The following is a 21,414-nucleotide window of genomic DNA, read 5'->3' as shown; positions in this document are numbered from 1 at the left end:
GTATTATTTTATGACAACAACAAAAAAAATCTTTTTTTTAATTTAATTACTTCCGATGATATCAGATATAGGTACATAAGGCTATCGTTAAGTTATTCATATAATTATGAAAGCAAACACAATCCTAGCTAAAGGAAAATAACAGAATAGCGTGCGTTAGGTTTGAGCATTCAGTCACACTGCCTGCTCGTCTACTGCCGACTGCCACAAATATCATTAATTTTGATTTTTTCCCTCTTTAAACGATTCTTTACAAACCTGCGTTAGTTTACGTACCGACGTAGGGTTAGCAAAAATAGTTTAATGTAAACCAAAATTCCATTAAGTTATAATGTTAGCAAACTACGATTTGTTATTATTCTGAATAAATTGTGTCACTTGCGGTAATTATTTCAGATTAATTTAACATACTCAAAGTAATTTAACATAGATCTGTTTCATTATAATTGTTAATCAATAATAAACATAATTATTCATATATTATATTGAAAAATATGTACACAAAGTATAATTTTGCAGTTGATGATTGTGCGAAGAAAATATAAGTAATATATGAAGTAATATCACACCAGAGCAAAAATAAAACTGCATCTGACTGGCATAGTATGTTTTTCACACGACTTGTTTTGCAGGCAGTACCATATGCGCCATACAATAATTATCCGTCCTCTAGTTCCGTGCAATGTCGCGTCCGCGGCTATATCGAAAAACTTTTAATTTAGCCAAGTCTCCTTTGTAAGTCTTTTAAAAAGCTTCAAGTATTGTATGCATTTAACAAGGAGCCGCGGTGACAGTTATTAATGGATTCCCTACTATTTTTCTCGGATGGCGCGAAGGATCGTCTTAGGTACCTACCGGTCTTTGTTCGTCCGGGTTATATTGGATGAAGGTTCGTTTCAAATAATTCACATTAAAGTAAATTTAATTTTGTAAAAATTGCAGTTAGGTCTTTAATCTTTATATATTAATGTCTGTGACTGTTTTCAACAGTGACAAAAAAAAGACAGTTGGTTGGTCTCTTTCCTACCCTTTTCATATACTTAAAGGAGGAAGAGAAGTGGTTTTGGCGAAAAAGGGACGCGTAGAAATGTTAAATATCGTCTATGTGCTCCTCTCTGTCGGTTAAAAATAGGCATCTGAAAATGTAGATGTTTATGAGTAGCGGTCACTTCGCTATTCGGGCGATGCCTCCTGTTCGTTTGTCACCTTATACTATAAAATATAGAGACATATACGAGTATAGACCGACTGTAGTTGGTAGTAATTAGTAAGGACTACGAATGACTGATAGTCAAGCAATACGGAATTGAATCCTTGACACTAATTGCCATAAAGTAAAAATTGTTAATTGTTAAACTCTAACAAAAGCCAATGTCAAAACAAAAACTTATAAATCTGAATCGCTGAAGCCAATAATTATATTTCCATTAGTAAACACTTATTTTATTTTTAAAACATATTTATAAATTGTCAACTAGTATCTCCATGTTTTTTTTGTATTGGCATTACGTAATATTTTTTAATTTTATTTTTTGCCAGTATTTTTTGCAAAATCGATTTTCATCTGTCATCTGAAACACAGGGCTTTGCCCTAGTTCAGGAACCAAGGCTTCCACATAATTGTGTATATGAGTGTTACAATAAAGCAGTTATTATTATTATTATTATTATTATTATTATTATCTGTTCATGTTAATATATAACAGTAGACGTAGTACGTATTGTCTGTTGTTTTTAACTCAATTGTTTTTCTCAATTCCTTATTTTAACTGGAAAAACAACTGACGGTTTTAAATTCTGTATTTAAAAATTCTTAACACGTATCTCGCGGCCCTTTTGAAGCTGTCCTTGCTCGATTCTCAATTATCAACAGAATTTCAATCATTGTCTACGGTCGGCAGCGAGCGGTATTTTTCCGAATACCCAGCCGCTTTCGCCACATCATTAGTCATCCCGAGCCCCGAGCCCGGAGCTCTACCGCTTTTTGCAACTGCACTCTGCTGATGCACTTCTGCGACTGACTGGGTTATGCATTTCAAGATTGTTCTTTATTTAAAAACTTAAATTGAATGCACGAAGGTTTTATTGTTCTTTATATTATGTGACCATACTTGTGACCGTTCCAGTTGACTTATCAATATTACTGAAATACTTGTAATAATTAATATGTATTCTCTTAACGTGTCATGTGCTTAGATTTATATTAAACTAGCTTTTACCCGCGACTCCGTCCGCGCGGGGTAAAAATTATCCTATGTCCGTTTCCTGGTTCTAAGCTACCTGCCCACCGATTTTCAGTCAAATCGATTCAGCCGATCTTGAGTTATAAATAGTGTAACTAACACGACTTTCTTTTATATATCATCATCATCATCATCATTGTCAGCCTGTAATTGTCCACTGCTGGACGTAGGCCTCCCCCATCGACTGCCACAATGACCGGTCCTGAGCCGCCCGCATCCAGTGCACTCCCGCAACCTTGACCAGGTCATCGGTCCATCTTGCAGGAGGCCTACCCACGCTGCGTCGACCTGTCCGTGGCCGCCACTCTAAGACTTTTCTGCCCCATCGGCCGTCTGTTCTGCGGGCAATGTGGCCAGCCCATCGCCACTTAAGGTTTGCAATTCTTCGGGCAATGTCGGTTACTTTGGTTCTGCTGCGGATCGCATCATTTCTGACGCGATCTCGCAGAGAGACTCCGAGCATTGCCCTCTCCATTGCCCTTTGAGTGACTTTGAGCCGCCTAATGATGCCCGCAGTGAGGGGCCACGTCTCAGTTCCGTAAGTCATCGCTGGCAACACACACTGGTCAAAGACTTTCGTCATGAGACACTGCGGTAAATCTTGGGACGAGAGGATATCTCGCAACTTCCCAAACGCTGCCCATCCGAGTCGGATTCGGCGATTGACCTCCTTCTCGAAGTTGGACCTACCTAGCTGGACAGTCTGCCCCAGGTAGACATATTCGTCGACAACTCACACTCGGAGTGCAGAGTCATGTCTCGCCTTTCCCTCATGAGCTCAAGAGTGTGGTTTGAGAGTTTCCTGGACGAGCTTCTACGGTGGGTCTTAGAGAACTTAGTACCCACCGCCTGAACTGCTTGCACGAACCCGTCATTTATATCATCCACGCTACTCCCTAGGCAATCGAATCGGTTCTGGAGTTCCAGCTGAAAGTTTTCGGAGTTTTGGATTAGGATTGGTGCTGTCCGGAGCGTAGACCCTAACAGCCGACGGCGCTCAAGCTTTACGTCGATATTCAATGTGCCTCGTACAATTCGGTGATCGCTCCCGGTTCTAACCGCATTGATCACTGAGACATCATTGAATATTTGCTTTCTCGTCGACATGATAAAGTCTATCTCATTTTTCGTAGCACCGTCTGGGCTCATCCAGGTCCACTTTCTTTGCTCTTGCTTCCTGAAGAAGGAGTTCATCATGTAGAGTCCCTCCTTCTCCATGAAGCCGGCCAGCAAGTGGCCCCGGTGGTTGCGCTGTCCATATCCAAAATTTCCCACTCGCAGCTCTCCTCCGTCCCGTTTGCCCAGTTTCGCGTTGAAGTCCCCCATGACAACGGTGTAAAAGGTTTTGGAACTATGTATGGCTCGTGAAATATCCTCATACATAATTTCAACCTCTTCATCGGAGTGTGTCGAAGTCGGTGCGTAGACCTGTATGACCTTCAGCGAATACCGTTTGGTTATTCTGAGTATCAAGTACGCCACCCTAGTCGACACACTCTCGATCTTCACCACATTGTTCACGAGGGACTTGTGGACGATAAACCCGACACCACCCTGCGACTGTTGGTCGCCCTCCCGGAAGAAGAACAAGTTACCGGACTTGAGGATTATCGTGTCCTCCCCCTCTCTTCGGACTTCTGATAACCCTATAACGTCCCAACGTAACTTGCTCAATTCTTCTTCCAGCTCCGCGATCCTCTCGTCCGTACGCAGTGTACGCGTGTTTAGTGTTGCCAGGGCCAAGGGTCGTCGTTTGTGGTAGCCGGATCCGAACCGGGGATTCTTAGCACCCCCTGCCCCACCGTCACTCTGGCCGCTACCGTAACCAGGAACAGTGGGGCCGCCGGGTACTAGGGGCCATGGTCGTTTTGTAGCCATCATTGGGGGGTTTGTGCCTTAATCGCCACGCTTGGCAGGCGGGTTGGCGATCGCAGTAGCTCCACCGTAACCTAGGGACGCTGCTGCCCATCCTCCGGTGGTCTTTTATATATATAAGATGATATTTTTTTTAATTGGAAATTCAGTTTATCAAATATCAGAACATATCTGCTACGTAAGAATGACGAATTATACAGTTGGATGTTGGATTATACAGTTGATATCTAACTCTACTCCCAACTATTTTGGCACAGTTATGTTTACACAATTACAAAAAATACAATCATAATGTTATTTGTGACTTGAATGAATACTAAAGCAGAGATTCAGTAGCTCCCAGATGTCGATTCAGCCTCCGGCCGGTCAATTGTTCGTACAGTCGGTGAGACGAGCTCAGGCCCTTGGGGGCTATCTATCAAAACGTCTAACGCGAATGCTGCGAACGATCCCCTTAGAAAACTTCGAGTTCTCTCTGTTATTTGGAAAGCGATTGTTTCGTAATAAGAATATCAGAGCGCGTCAAAATATTTACGCCAATCCGATGCAATTTTCCGGGCGATCGATCAGTATGTCTGTCAGATGATTGTTAGAAAGTTGTTATACGTACGATAGGCGCGTGAAATTGAACACGAGTTGTGAATAGTATTGTGATCATTATTAAATGGCTGTATCTAAATGGGATGATTATACAAATATGTTAATAGTAATACCTACGTTAATATACAAAAGCTATGGTCAGGATAAGATAGTTACTACGGTCTTACTAAGCTTTACTTTTACTTTATATCATCATCACAGGACAATTCTAAATAAATTCACCATATGTGGCCAAAAATATTAATACCTGTTTCCTTCTTCAAATGGACCTCATGGTAGGTTTATAAAGTTTACACAGGCTGTGACGTCATTAATGCGGTACAATTCTGTACTACTGCGCGTGTATTTATTATTTTTTGATTTTCATTTGTGTAATTTATGAAACAATCTAATTTTATTTTGCTTAAAATTATATGATAAATTTAAATCCCCTTGTTACTATATATGTAAATATGTATACTAGTAAATCGCAGCCATTGAAAATACGTGAATCGACGAGATAAAAAAAGCTCGCTGAATCCTCAGTCCCTGTGGGATTATTCGCGGGATGGAGTGCAAAGAGTGACTGAGGGGAGGAGATAAAGGGGAATGTTTAGCCCGACTCGGAGATGTCTCCCGTTAACTCCCGTATATAACATAAATTATGCATTGGAATGTAAATGCCTCGAGACCCCTGTCGTTTCATCGGCCCGCTCCCCCCTTTCATTGGTCCACTGAGCAGATATCAGTACTTTTAAATAAAAACTCTATGACATTGTTTAGTTTTTTCTCTTTTTTATGTAATGTTATATTTCTATAGTTGAAACTTACGGTGGTAAGACACCAATACTACACAAAGGGTTGTTACTTTAAACATTTTTTTTTTAATTTAACTTATTTACAAAACAGTTTGCATCTAATTTCTACTTGTTAAGCACACACACACACAACTGATAACAGTTTGATTAGTCTATGACAAAAATTTAAACATCGACGATTATGAGATATGAGATCTAAGATCTAATAACTTTCTTATTTATTATCTTACGATGTTAAAGATGTATAGTTATAGTCTTTTTCCTTAAACTACAACAAAAGTCTTTGTAAAAAATAATTTCATAAAACTTTCCATTCAATGTAAGAAAATCAATGAAAGCACTCATAAAAGAAAATGTTATTTTCTTCTATAGTAACGAGGCGACCACCCAGCTTCTACAGAGATTCTCAGGAAATCGCGTCCACTAGCAGAGTAAGGGCGCACGAGGAAAAAAATTGTACCGCGACGCCAGCGCCGCCGCCGCTGCATGTCGAGACTTCTCTGATTAATGAAACATCTGCTCACTCAACCGGAAAACGACATAAGCGACATACAGTCGTACAAAACATAATATACTTTATTACTCATAGTCAAGATTTTAAATTCATTGATTTTGTTTTCAAGATATAGTTTTTTATAATAATACAATCAAGAATACCAAACGTTTCCCCTCAACGCTGTAACATTTGACGTCCTCGTGCGACATATATACATAAGTACAGAATGGCAAAATATGGATTTATTCGCTTTTGTTAAAATGTTAAGACAATGTTTGGTACGGCATTCTTAAATTAACGGCACATGAAAATATTAGAAGCAATATATATTTACTAGAGAATCAACAGTGGTATGGATTAGAAGGGCGTGTAAGAGTATGCCAAAAGAAAAATTCTGAAATACAAGCGTAGTATTAAAGCTACACCTTTTCCCTTTATCTCGAAGGATACTTAAGGAAGCTTACATGTAACTATAATAATTTATTGATACCCGAAATAGGAAAAGAAATACCAAATATTCGTACATGTCTTTTTTCAAACACATCAGATTATATTTACTATATGTTTGATTAAACATTTGGGAGTCATCAACTCGAAAATGGAACGTATAAGGCTTTAGCTGACGTCACTTGATCAGGAAAGAGCGGGGAGGTAGCGGCGAGGGGGTGGTGAAATGGAAATAGCGGGGGGCGTGCTGTCAGCTGTCACAAGTCTGACATACGATGACGTTTCACGTCACAAACTTACGCGTGGCTTTGGAAAGCTTCTTAAAATATTGGAGATATATCATTATGTTATATATCTATAGGTAAAACCATTATGTTATTTACCTAACGTTAACTAATATAATAATGTGTAGTTTATATTCAGAACTACTGGACATAACAAAGTATACAACATTTATGAATATAATTAAACGCTGTCGGTTTTTGGTAGTTTTATATTGAAAATAAAATAGTAATAAAAAATTTAATATTACTTTAGGAATGTAACTATAAGTAGCTATGTAGGCAGTACTTCAGCGACATAACATTTATAAGGCAAGTAAATTTTTATAAGTCGAAAAAAATCTCACTCGGCACAAAGAGAATTTTCTCAAAACGTATATGTATACAAATATATGTTTGAAGGTAATCACATAAATTTAACATAAGACCCAACCCTCGATATGGGTGGGGCGATATTGCAAAAAACGTCGGCACTCGGCCCTACAAAGATAGGAAACACAACGAACCCACTATTACGCCAAATTGGCTATACGATTCCCTTCACGATGGATATTTCGGAATTCCAAATAAGTTTGAAAGTTTTTTTATTAATGTTTCATTTTTGGCAGGTAGAAATATCAATAATATATGGCACAGGTCACACATTTAGCAAAGGCTTAGCTTTAGTTTAAATATAGTAAGTAATTAAAAATATTTTAAGATTATATAACCTCAACTTTGTTTAAAAGTTTACCTGGAAGTTATATTGCATGATCTATATATAGAAAGGCTTGAATACATACTAGAGGCTAGATAGTTTAAAATATTAGAACATTTTAAACAGAATACAGAAAATAAGAAATCCATAACAAACATGAGAAGGGAAAATTTGCGATGAAAACTTCCAAGTGAATTGACTGAATTTAAAGCCGAGTTTCAAAACAAGAAACAAATAATACGATCAAGGCAGCTAAATAGGTTTTTCTACAATCCAGTAATAATAACATTCGAAGTGCGCAAAAATGTGCGTTGAAAATTAATACATATGTAAAAGTGATAAGGTTTAAATTTTATTGGAATGTAAAACGCGAAGTTTGATAAAGGGCCTGTCGTATTGTTCATTAAAGTTGGATTAAGTTTGCGCGGGCCGGAACGAGCAGCCGGTTAGCGAGGAAGCAGCAGGCCGAGGGCACAAGAAACTTTATCAAAGAAACTTCGTCCGTCGTCGTGATAGCAATGTCTTCATTGAATGACTTTGATTTAAATAGCTTAAGACGTTGGAGGAAATTCACTTCAGTATCCTTTAATTTATAGCATAAAATGTAAGATAATTTCTCACAACTGATTTTTACTGTAAACATATTTGGTGAAATTGTTTTCAATTGGGAATGTGTGATGCCTAATGAAACATTCTGCTTAGTTTCATTAGTAATTGTTTCGATTGTGTATTTCTTAACCTTAAGACCTTGCGAAGCGATTGAGTTCTTCAAAATTTTCTGCCTCTGCTCTAAGCATTGTTTGAAGGACTGATGAGAACAGTTCATACCACTGGTTTACGTCTTTACTCAACACGATATCACTAAATTTACGGTTTCGTAAATTTCAATTTCTAAACTAATATGAATTGAACTTCTTTAAAAAGTAAAGTTAAATATCATATGCAGTTCTAGATATAGAAGAAAAATAATTACGTGTTGTTTTCCTCCTAACCCTATTGAAAAAAACAACATTTTTTGTAATTACCATCAGGTCGTCTGTTCTAAAAATCGAATCGCTTCGGTACAATATCTCAGATCTAAGTCTGTTTACGTATTGATCGGACACCCATTGATCGGATGTTCCCACCTTTTGTGGTCGCAGCCGGTTGGAAGCCGATGCCGTGACTCAGCACAACCGCCAGATGACCGTGATAGGTAGCATTGTGATCGTCTAATTCAATAAAATCACCAAACATTTTTGTTTATTTGTCGGTACCCTTGTCGGAGCTCCTTAGTGTTGTATTAGCAGCTTAAGCTGCATGATACGTTGAGCGTGACTGTGCCTTTGTTCTTGTTGGCTTAGTTAGACGATTCTCCACGGAGATGGTCGGCTCGTCTCGAGGATTATTACGTATGACGTGTTTTACTATTGTTATATCAGCTTTTTCTTTTCAAATTAGTGATTGTAATACGATAAGATCTGGAATTATAGACTTGTTTTGTTCTTTACTACTAACAATAGTGAAGTCATTATGAAGAACTAGACCAATTGCTGGAAGGTTGAAAGTAACACTATATATTTTATTTAGTAGAAGAAGCCCGAAATGTAGATGTAATTATTTGCAACTAGCTTAATCAAATTGTATAATGCATCTGTTATTTGTATGTTGCTAACATTAATATGTAAAAAGTTGTTTATATAAAAAAGTGTTGCGAATTAATGAAGGTAATGTAACTAGAAAGAAAAAAGGAGGGACCCAAACATTTGAATTTTAATAAAAATTTTGAAAATATCCCCAAATTATACTTTCTTCCACTATGTATGATAAAGATAAAAAAATCCAGATAAGCGTTACTCTGGGATAATTTTTTTTTTTATTTATTTACTGAAAATTATTTTAATACATTTTCTGCAAAATTATATCTCAACAAAATAGATCCCTAATTTCTTTTCGCCCTGATAAAACATTGACGTAATCATTTTTAGAATATCTTTAAATTAAGTAAATTGAAATAGTTTTCATAAAATGTAGTAATAATATTAAAAATGTCAAAATAAAAATGTATAAATTTATAAAATTAGTGATAAATATTTAAAGCGGTAAGCCATGACAAACACACTCCGTGTTTATTCGATATTATTATTGAAACGGCTCTTTAATCTTCTACGCAATAAGTTCGCGTCGAACTTTATTCTCTTCTACGTAAACGGAAAAGCTCTTACGAGTAATAAAGATGGCTGCAGCCGTTCTGGGACCTTTGCGCTCCTACATTATATATTCTTATCTCTTTCTAACCTCTACGCTAAGTATCGAGAGAAAAAGAGACAACGCACACACATTGTAGAGACTTTAAAAACAGCTAAGATGTGAAATTAAACTGTAAGCCGTTGTAATAGAGTTTATATTTTATTAAATGGTAATATAAAAGAGGTAGTAAGGCAGCTCCGCCTTAAAAATGGAAGGTGGTATGTAAAAATTGATGAACACGTATAGCCAGTCGTTAAAGTGACAGACTGCGCTGGCGTGTTGGGCAGTGTATATTGTCTCAAAATGTTGGGACTTTGCGCGCCTTTGCCTCTATTGTTTATTATGAAAAAGTGATAAATCAAATGACTTTGCAATAATTTTAATAAATATAAAATTCTTGTGAAATTTTCGCTTAAGCTAATATTGACGTTATGTGATAGTGATTATTATTGGTGAACTTTATAGAACTGTAAGTGATTATAATTCGTGTTTATTAAGTTTTTAAAGACATTTTTAAATGGTAATTACTGTAATGGTTGCTTCCTAATAAGTACTCACTATCAAAGATCAAGAAAACTAAAGCTAATCGTCAGTATTTTCTGATAATATTTTCAACATTGGTATGACTGAAAAGTAAAGAATATTCTATGTTTTCAAATCACAAAAGCAGGTACTGCCTTAGCAATAAATTATCACAATAAATTCTTAAATAAATGCAAACTAGATCACAGAGTTATCGACCAATAATCAATACTGGGAATTAGTCCTTATAACTTGTTTATAAATCGTCGATCGTTATAATTACAATAAAAAAGGATAAATTTTCCAGGCATGTTAATTAAGAAAATGATAAGATCGTACTACATTTGAATGTCGGCCATATTGTCGCGAACGGTAACCCGGTGATGCGCGGCGCGGACGCCACGATGAGCTCATTCCTCATGAACGGTGGATACCAGCCGCAGCCCGATCCTAAATTCCCGCCTTCTGAAGAATACAGCCAAGCAGACTACATCCCACCTGGAGAGTACTACCAACATCAGCACTTACAATACGGTTACCAACATCAATATGCGCCGGTTCAGATTGGAACAGGGTATGGATACGGTGGTTACTACCATCCATTGCCCCAGCATCCGCCCGTCGCTCCACCGCCTCGACCGCCAGAGCCGTCGCACCCATCAGACGCGGATCATGGCTACGTTTCCCATAGTACTGAAGCTGCACCTGGTCTTGCGGAGCTCGGCTTACGTCTGGAGAGGCACATTGAAGAGGCTGCGCCCGCCGGTAGAAAACTGCACGCATTGGGTCGCGAAGGCTCGCCTGTATCCGAGATGGATGATGAAAGACTTCTCCTAGATAGCCCTCCGGTAGATGACGATGACTCCTCAATTTGCTCGGACAATACGGATAGAGTTATATATCCATGGATGAAGAAGATTCACGTTGCTGGTGCTTGTGAGTATTTGTCAGTTTATATGATGTATAGAACAGATGTAGATTAGAAATATAAAGTTCTAGAAACATTAACAAGGTTGTTGTTGTTTTCTATTTAATGCAATGTAAAAAAGACATGTTACGTAAAAAGATACGTACTACTACTACTTTACAACAATGTTTGAAAGCAAGTTGAATGTAGATTGTAGGTTTAACGAATATCATAGTGGTTTTAAAGTGTGTGTATACCTAATACAACCCCACCCACTAAAACTAATTTCTTGATTAGGTTGGTTAGACTTAAAAAAGTCTTTTCCATAATGGAATTGTTTAATACTAACTGTGTCTTCTACTTGCATTTTCAATTATTTTAAGCTTATTCAGCTAATTATTTTACTTAATCGTATGAAACATTACCTATAAAACAAATTAAACTTACAAAACATTCCCAGAAACGTTACACATTTCCATAAAAACTTTCATCCCTTATTCCTTATTATTGTTTTACACCCTTGAGGGTAAAACTTTTACAAACTTTGAACGTCCTATATATTTATATTAAATTAGCAGCTTAAAAATAAGTTTCAATATTCTAGCTGTATAAATGACGATACCTTCCTACAACTATTCATCCCCTCTTTTAACATCTTGCAGCCTTTTTTTGCATTAAAACGTAGCCTTTGTCCTTTCTCAGGCTCTAGACTATATGTGTACCAATTTTTATTTAAATCAGTTCAGTAGTTTTGGTTTGAAAGCGCTACAGACAGACAGAGTTACTTTCGCATTTATAATATTAGTAAGGACTAGTAAGGCTTTTGTTGAGTTCTGTAAATGTGATTAAATATTTTTCTAATAATTTAAGTGAATAGAATACAAACAAAATATCGTTTCGAGTGTCTTTGTACGACATGGCAGCCATATTTTCAATAGGGGTAACAATAATTTAATTAGAAACAACCGTACTCCTAATAAAAGAGGGTCTCAGAGTCGAGTTAAGGGGACAAAGTGAGGAATCAAATGTTAATATTCACATATTTGAGCTTCATCCCTCTAAACTTTGGTGGTATTACATAAGGTACTCCTGATATTGTATAATGGACCGCCATTTTGTAAATTTACTGTTTCAGATACATACACATTCGGAAGATTTCTCTTTGGTTCTTTGTATACTAAAACTGATTGCAATAGATTTCAACCTTATGTTAATTTGATTATTCAATTTTAATTGACTTTTTTATACATGTTATTTGTTAGCAAAACTCAAATGATATGATTATTTGAGTCGAATTAAGTGGAAGTTTATTAAATTGGTTAGCCTAGTGCGAGTGTACTGAACAATACTTATAAAAGCAACCCTTTTGTATCCATAGACTTTCTTAGCTTAACTGTTCAATGTAAACTTAAACTAAATTTTTTGGATTGCAATAAATTATTTTTCATTTTTCATTTAATTGACGTGAGTTTAAGTTTGAGAACGAATCACTTGTATAAGAACGTACAGTTGTGCAGTCAAATCTTCATTTAATTTCATCCACATTCGCATGGGTTACTTTCCGTAAGTGTGTCGCGCATACCGACAACGCTACCAAATATTTTGGTGTGTATACGGAAATTGGGAACCACCATTAACGGGATCGCAAATAAGAAGATTTAACCGCATCGAACATAACTCAAGACCATAATCCATAGGTCTTTAATTAAATTATATTATGTTATGTTGTTGTTTGTTGTATCCCTTTTTCAAATAGAATGAAAGGGATGACTATATGTTTTATGCATACGTTTCTTCAGTGGAAACCCGAGGTTAAGTAGATCTATAAGAGTACTATTTTCTAAGCTGATGCGTTCTTGAAAAGCGATGATATCATCGTTTAAATCTTAAGATTTTTGTTGTGTTATAGGAATGTATTGTTACACTAAAAAAATGTTATAAATGGTGTAATTTATTCATAGATACCTAAAAAAAGCAGTTTAGTAAATTTTCCAATTACAAACTATGTGTTTAAGAATATTAAGTGTAAAAGGGAAGGGAAATTTATTAAATCTCTCTCTACATTTAGTCTTTCTATTTTTAACAACTATTACACAACTAATTTGACATATCTTTCTTTAAAATTGAAGAAAACTAGTGTAACGTTTACTTTCACACACAATCCATTAGATTCTAAGGAAGAATATATTTACCATGAATTTTTAATACAAGACCATCAAAAGCACAGAACAAATCCACTAATTGTTTTCAAGTGGGTCGCCAGATAAAAGCCACAATTCAAAAGGCATTATCAATAAGAAAGTATTTAAAAAGAAAAAAAGGTTCGTGATTGATACTATAACATTAGCGTCTCTTTGACTGTTGATCGTGCATTGTAGAAACGGGCGGGGTGTGCGTTGTGCGTTCAATGTTCGCGGTACAAAATGAAAGAATTAACAAATTGCCAGCAATCAATAACCCAATGTTTACGGATACTCGAGATCCTTTGAGGATGTCTTTTGATGTGTTGTGACAGTTTACTAATGGGATACCATTACTAAAATCCTGCGGAGACGCCAGAACTTTTGTTATACAATAGAAGCAACACTTATGTTAATGAGGGACGTTTATTTTAATAGGCTTTAAATAGATATTTGCGGTTGGGAATTCGCCGCAGAGATTATTGATTACGAATAGTGTTTTGTAGCCCTTGAAATTTTTCACTGTATTCATTTTTTATTAGAATGTAAGTGCAATACCATTTGTAATTTGTAATTCTTATGCAAAGTAATTAATTGTTTGAATATTTCAAATGGTTTTATTTTCTAATAATGCCTTAGCTAAATTTAAAATAGTTTGCTTTTGTTGAAACTTGTAGCACAAATAATACTAGATCCAGATACTTACAGTATAATTCAATTAATATCTCAATTTGTGCCAATTTTATTAATTGATTTTAGAACAACTTTCAGTAACATAACAACGAAAATTATTATTTATTTTTTATAAGCAAAAACCTGAAAGTAGGCTTTTATTATATTTGATTGTCAATTGTCACTTTTCAATAACATTTTACAAAGAGTGTGCCACAGAAAACTAATCCCCTAGGTATTTAGTTTAAACCGATGTCACTACATTAGTCAACACATTTAAAAAAAATACTGTCTGTTTTCTTGCAACACATCGACTACTTAGATAGGAAATTATTTTTACCAGGATAAATATGTAGTTAAGTAAACTAGTATGGAAAATTGAATAAATTACATTTGACAGTAAATCATCATTTAGTTAACAACGCAACGTTGTAACAGCGAACATTCAACACATTTTTAAAGTTTAGAACTGAACAATTGCTTTAAATGCATAAAAAAATATTATCTATATTTATTGTAAAATGACCACGGAACATCGTTACAATGTTGCGTTAGTGAACCCTTTTTCTTTTAAAACACTAGGGTTGTTGAAAAAATACAACGAAAAATCGCATAATATGTTTGAAGTCTGTAGCGATTGATTTACTTTAATTGAAAGTAATGAGATTGAATGTGGATGGCTATAAAGGTAGAGAAAACCCAAAGTAAGTATGGATGGATTGTGTGAAAGAGGATATGCGTAAGAAGGGGGTGAATTCAGATATGACGGCTGATAGAGATGTATGGAGTAGTACATACTGTGCCGACCCTATGAAGCGAAAACTGACAGAGCCCAATTGTGATCTATTAAATTATCTCTGCCATAGATTCAATAAAACTAAACATAATTTATGACTAGGTTTACATTCACTTGGCATAATGTGAAACTATTGTAAAATGACAAACATTGCAATCTAGTAAATATATAAAAGCATGGCAACATGTTCAGTAAAAAAAGCTATTAGCTGCTATGCGTAGTTTTTGAAGAGACCGCATTAATGTTATTGTGTCGTGTTAATCGACATTAGTCTTGCGCTGTTGACAGTGTTGTCAATAGCTTCGTACGTAAATTATGCACATTGTGTTCGGCCTATTATGAACGTGACCTGAAGGTCGCAACATGGAATTTAGTCCTCAGGTCGACTTCGTGTCACAATGTCTTACATTTATAAAAAGCTACGAGAATATATGTTGTAATAAAGTTCACATCTTTATACAATCCGTTTCGGATGATATACGAGGACATTTAACTTGTCTTTTATTTCATACATTAAATTCTATCTTGCGTGTAGCTTTTGGTAGGCTAATATAGCATAGACAATCTTATTTTACTTATAAGAAAAATGTTCATAAACTTTAATTTTCATTTATATATATATATAGGTAACGGCCGGGGTGGCTCGCTATCAGAATTATTATTGATTGAGATCACTTGTGGGCGGCTGTGGGTAATATCGGATTCAAGGAATACACTGGTTATCACTTCTCAATTCGTTATAATTGATTCACAGGCTCATGTACAACAAATAATGCTTTAGCTACGATCCATATTTCCAGAATGACCAATCTCAGACGCGCATCGTACATGAAGTCTTTCGAACGCAGCTCGTGTTCTAATTTCAATTTATTAAAGTTGATTTCTTCTTCTGATTGCGACATATATATAAGTATACAGAGACAAGATTATATATATGATGACTCAAAACGAATACAAGTTATGTATGCTTTTCAACAGCTATTCAGTGCAGACTTGTCTTATGAGTCAGTGTTCTCTGTGCTTTCAAAATGTATTGAGGCAATTTAATATGGATGCGAAGTGTGCGATACGTTATCGATACATGTCACTGAGCGAGTATTTTTCAATCCCACATAATAGTGTAGTAGGGAGGAGATACGTAATGAGGCGGGACCACCGCGTGGCGATAGCGCATGCGCGCGATGGACCCGAGATTAACAGATCGCTGGCGAGACCACACGTTGCTCGCGGCTCTCAGGTAGTCCGTAATTCAATTCAGATTGTCATCGTCTCGATGATGTGATTGCGAGCCTAACGAAGTGAAGATGGAACGTTGTATCGGTAGTAGCGGTATACCTTGATTAGTAAGCGAATTATGCTACGAATGAATTTTATTATTAAAATTTAAAAAAAAAAGAATGGGTTTCGGAGGGATATTAGTTAGAATCAACGCCATTACATAACGGAAAAGAAAACATTTACTCGTATAACATTGTTTTTGTTTTTTCATTAGTTTGAATCCGTTCTAAATGTAATATATGTGTGGTCGACTTTAGGTTATAGCTGGATATAGAGCAGAGCACCCGGATCAATGTGACGGGCGAGTCTGTGCGACCACTAGAAATCTCAGCCGACCGCACATACCGGCCTCGCCCCAACCGCGGACATTCTCAAAGAAATTCCCCGACGGACCCAATACGTTGTCTTTATCTCTTTTCGGCAAACGCTTACTTGTAGTTTAGATTGATGTAATATATTAGGTTTGATACGATTACCTCTATTATTGTATATTTTTAATCTCTGTTGCTTTTTATTTGTGGCTGAATTATGCGGTGCTTTGGACATGGATGATGAATTCTTCAAGTCGGTTAATTTTTTTACAAAATCTTAATAAATTCAAATGTAACGTACTAGATAATAGAGTATCGGTAGTGTAATTAGGTCTTATTTCATAAGTATGTTTTAGATACGAGTGTTTGTTATACGAGTAGATAGTACCTACTTAAATTTTTATTCTTAAGGGAAGTATATTCCAACAAATAAGAAAAACGGCAATAATTAAATCCTTTGATGCTTTATTTAATGCTATTATTTTTATTTTATTTGCCATTCAATTTCGGACGTAATTAATAACATGTAAAAAAATATAAGCAAAACTCTAGTCACGTTAATAATTGAATAGAACCTTTAAAGAAGGCCCTTGAACTCGGTCTCTGCGCGAAAAGCAATTTCCTTTGACGGAAATTAAGAAATTATTTTGGAATTACTATAGCCTTCACAATGGTACCTGTACGAAAGGGAATTCCTAGTATTTATCACGTAAGTTTGTACAAAAGGTTTTATTATTTGAATAAACCACAATAACATCTGAAAAGTGTGACAATTATTACGCCAAGTAATTGATGTTATTTCTTTGCCATTTTGTAATATGTGATTTATATTATGTTGGCAATATTAATATTATAAATGCGATTGTTGGTATGGATGTTTGTTAGAAGTTATCTCCAGAACGGCTGCATGGATCTCGCTGAAATTAAGTATATATGTAGAACATAGTTGGGAAGAACACATAGATTACTAATTATGAATTAATTTCACACGGATGGAGTCACAGGCGACCGTTAGTTTGTGAACAAAGTGTTCAGACTTATACAGATTGGCTGGCTTTTTATCTAAACTCAACCAGCGGCCATATTGTTAATACAAACAGCTAATTTACTAGCGGCAATTAATCACAACAAAAAAGGAAGCTCGAGCTTCGTACACGTGTAATTATTATGCACATTAATTAACGCACCGTGCCCCGCGAGGTTGTTACTGCATAAATTATTCAAGTACCCACCGTCCCTAGCACGCAAGCTACCTCATTCAGCGTTCTATTAAAGCAATCTTATAGTTTACGTCTAGTTATATGGAATGGAGTTTTATTTTGTAGTGAAAATGTTTCTAGAACTTTATTAGGTGGCGTTAATAGTGTTTTGTTTTATTTGTCATGTCAAGTTCAAGTTGCTGATTTAGTTCTTTTATAAATCGACTAATTTTCTTCGATGTGTATGTCAAACACTTATTATCGTTTATATTTAAATGAACTAAATTATTATTATAGCCGAATTTAATGGAAATGAGGTGTTTTAGCAAACCTATCTAAACAGCTTTAATTTTATAACGCTGTATTTACAGACTAATTAAAAAATACATACTTGAATTATGAATTTAAACACGAAAACTTTCCAAAACAAATCCCCAAACAATAAATGTCACTGGTAGCTAGTAACGTGTGTACATATATTTTCTCATTTCCCTTTAATTTGACTACGTGCGAAGTCCACAGTGTGTCCAGTCCACATACTGTGTTAGTTTCTTGAATCATAAAAGTTCGGAAAAGCATTTAGTAACTTCGTACACGTAACCCAATGTAACCTAGGCTGTTGGCGGAGCGGCCACCGGAGCAGTGTTTACGTGTGTGTGTCAATAAATGATTTTAACATTATTTTTTGTTTCACAGCTAATGGCACATTTCAACCCGGAATGGAACCGAAAAGACAACGAACAGCATACACCAGACACCAAATATTAGAGCTCGAAAAAGAATTCCACTACAATCGGTATTTAACACGAAGAAGAAGGATAGAAATAGCCCACACTCTAGTCTTGTCTGAAAGGCAAATCAAAATATGGTTTCAAAACAGACGGATGAAATGGAAGAAGGATAACAAATTGCCCAATACCAAAAACGTTAGAAGAAAAACGAATCCAGCCGGGGTCACGACCACGACCACTAAAGGAGCCACACCAAAGAGTAGATCTAATAAGAATACTAATAACAATGATAAGAAAAAGTCCAATAACAATGGTCGACCAGATAGCATAGAGAATGTTACTGATAATATTATGAATGACTTACATTGTGTCGGAGCGCAGAATCTATCGCACGATCCGGCGATAAGTCCGATGACTCATCCCGGTAGCCAAATGACTCCGGGACATCCGATGACGCCACATCATTTGCACATGATGAGTATGCACGCAGGCATGGACCCCAGTATGGTAGCCAATCTCTCGGCTCATGGATCCCCTGTGGGTAACACCGGCTGTGGCACGGGTATGAACTCCGCCAACCCACCAGTCATCAAATCTGACTACGGACTGACCGCCTTATAATCCTTATAAATGTATAGAAAAGAATACTATATTTTCATTAATGAACTATCCGCGATTCTTACCATTCCCTTGTGTCTATAATGTGTAATAAAGTGATTTAATTTTTATTATTTAAGATTTATTTTTAATTATGTAAGAGTAAGTATACCTAGATTAATCAGTCATTATTGGATGTTTGCATAACTAAGTGGAAAACTTTACAATGTCAAAAAGTGTGATTATTTTAGTGTAGGTTTAGATGTTTTGGATTTGTACGTTTCCTACAAGTCATTGTCCTTATAAACTGTTACTTTAGGCCTAAAGTTTAATTGCTTTGTCAACGTGCTTAGTTGACGTGTATTTATCTTAGTTACCAATATATAGGCATGTAAAGTAATTGTAGACAAAAAAATAAAATGTAATGTTCAAAATTATTTCATTAAAAACACTTATTAAATTATTTTTATAGGAATGTTATGGAATAGTATTATAATGGCGTTTGATTGTAAAATTTAATGTGTAATTTTAATGAGTAAATTTTTATCAGCAATTCTTCGTTCACAATCAATACCAATAATTAAGAAAACGTTAGTAAAATATTAGCTAAGAATGTGCTTAATTCATTTGGATATATAAAACGAGCATCCTCATTAATTGTTAATTGCATTATGGTATTTTTTTAACAAACTTAAGTATGTGATCTAGACAATGACTTAGGTTTAGGTACAAATTGTAAAGATTAAGTTTTAAAACGACAAACAACAGTTTTGTAACAACAATAGAAAAATGTGAATACAAAAACCAATAAATATAGCATCGTATTGAAAATATTTTGTGTAATTATTTCCATACCCGTAAAAGTACATATATTATTTACCATTCAAATATGTCGGGAAAATTTTTACTAATTTAGAAAAAAAAAACATTAAAAACGAAGGTATGTTTTTTACTGTTATATTTATTAACAAAAGGAATGATAGTACATTAGACCAAACAAGACGTTAATCCAAAGTCAAGTAGAAAATTTACTGGTAATAAAGAATGAAAGTAATTTTCAAAGCTAATATTCTGCGCACAGGATAACAATAGAGACGGTATCGTCTCCATGCTTTTACTGATGATCCGTAACCATGGCGTCGATATCATAACCTTGCGCGATTCATATCGAATGAAACGAAAGCAAAAATCGTAATGTATTCGTTCAATGCGAAGTCATCAATCAACGTCGTCGGCTCATTGTGTGGCCGCACGCAACGTGAATCTCCTACTTATTCCTTACACGAGCTCAAAATATCTACAGCACAGTTTTATCATTCCGATACAAAGCCGCGTTACTTTGTGTTTGACTTTTTATTACTTTTTTTTTACAAATGGAACATGTTGCCGAGAGTGCACTGATAGAGTACGAAGTTCTTATTGCCTTTGTTTAAATGTCAGAGACATGTAATAATCTAGTTATATTGATCTATTTTCTATTGATTAGGAAATCTTGGGCATTAATGCTACACCAACTACATTAATCTCTCTCTCTTTCCTAGTATCACTTTGCGAAATAGCACAAATTGGTATGTTTGTAATGAAATATAAATACTTATAAAAATGCTTTATTATCGATACTTCATAAGTAACCTAAGTAAATACTATATCAAGATATAAATTTTTACAACATAAAAAGATAAGAAAGGAATAAGCGTCACTACAAATTTCAAACATATCATTTTAAAAGGTCTTATGGAAAAAAAACAACAAAGAAAATAATCCTTTTAGAAACGCGTGACAGTCGAGAAAGAGTTTAAAATTTCTCACTAATTTTGCGAATGAACAAAGCATGTTATTGTTATAAGATTTGTATGCAAATAACAAGATTTTGCTACTGTCTACAGTCGTCCCTTTTGATGGATTTATTGAAGATATTTTGCCGACGGTTTGTTATTTTTGTTATCCCTCGAGACTTACTAACATCTTACGGTAGCCGTTAGACATACAGTTAGGCGCCTTTTATTGTCAAATGTTTTTGACATCCATGTAAATAACGCAGTGTACACAAGGATGTTTATAAACATGGAACACATATATTCGGAAGGAATAGTTAATAAAAAATATTAAAATTAATATGGTAATGCCATAAGAGCAGTATCTCTATTTAGTTTCCATATAGTTTCTATTTAGTTTATATAACTACACGTTGTAGTAAAACGACGGCGAAACATCTAAAGATTTTTATTGTTTCAAAATTTAACTCTAGTGTGTAATAAATAGTTGTTGTAAGAAATTTTTAATTATAAAGTTTTAGTGTCTGGCCACATACAACCAAATTCTATTCCATTTTATATATAAGAAAAAAAAACCGTAATGAAACAGCAGAAGAGCACTGCGGAAACAAATGAGTAGCGGTAAAGTAAAAGCTCTGCAATTGACAGGAGAGTCCCAGGTGACTACCGTCGGCATCCCAAACCTCTCCCCTGGGAATGTTCAAAGGAATATACCGATATGACTATCCTATGACTTGCTGATATCACAAACAAATCTATAGACGTAATAAATATCTGTTTG

The 21,414-nt window shown here is 35.3% G+C and overlaps 2 protein-coding genes across 3 annotated transcripts; one reads left to right on the top strand and one right to left on the bottom strand.

Annotated features, from left to right (window-relative positions):
* Positions 1-2,382: 2,382 nt before the first annotated feature.
* LOC123721259 lies at positions 2,383-4,121 on the bottom strand. The gene is given in 2 exon segments (XM_045679481.1): positions 2,383-2,982; positions 2,985-4,121. Coding segments are annotated over 2 exon segments (1,737 nt in total).
* A 5,961-nt stretch (positions 4,122-10,082) lies between these two features.
* LOC106711466 (homeobox protein Hox-B4) lies at positions 10,083-18,931 on the top strand. 2 transcript variants are annotated; one of them, XM_014503782.2, is made up of 3 exons: positions 10,083-10,134; positions 10,495-11,123; positions 18,227-18,931. In XM_014503782.2, the coding sequence occupies exons 2-3, from the start codon at positions 10,571-10,573 to the stop codon at positions 18,880-18,882; spliced, it is 1,209 nt and encodes a 402-aa protein (XP_014359268.1). In that variant the 5' UTR covers positions 10,083-10,134; positions 10,495-10,570; the 3' UTR covers positions 18,883-18,931. The 2 variants fall into 2 exon arrangements, with proteins under 2 accessions (XP_014359268.1, XP_014359269.1); XM_014503783.2 differs by lacking the exon at positions 10,083-10,134 and adding an exon at positions 10,152-10,185.
* Positions 18,932-21,414: the final 2,483 nt, after the last annotated feature.

Source organism: Papilio machaon, chromosome 9, assembly GCF_912999745.1.
Source record: "Papilio machaon chromosome 9, ilPapMach1.1, whole genome shotgun sequence".
Classification (NCBI taxonomy): Eukaryota; Metazoa; Arthropoda; class Insecta; order Lepidoptera; family Papilionidae; genus Papilio; species Papilio machaon.
Note: the sequence above shows the minus strand (reverse complement) of the source record. Positions and strands in the feature narration are given on the sequence as shown.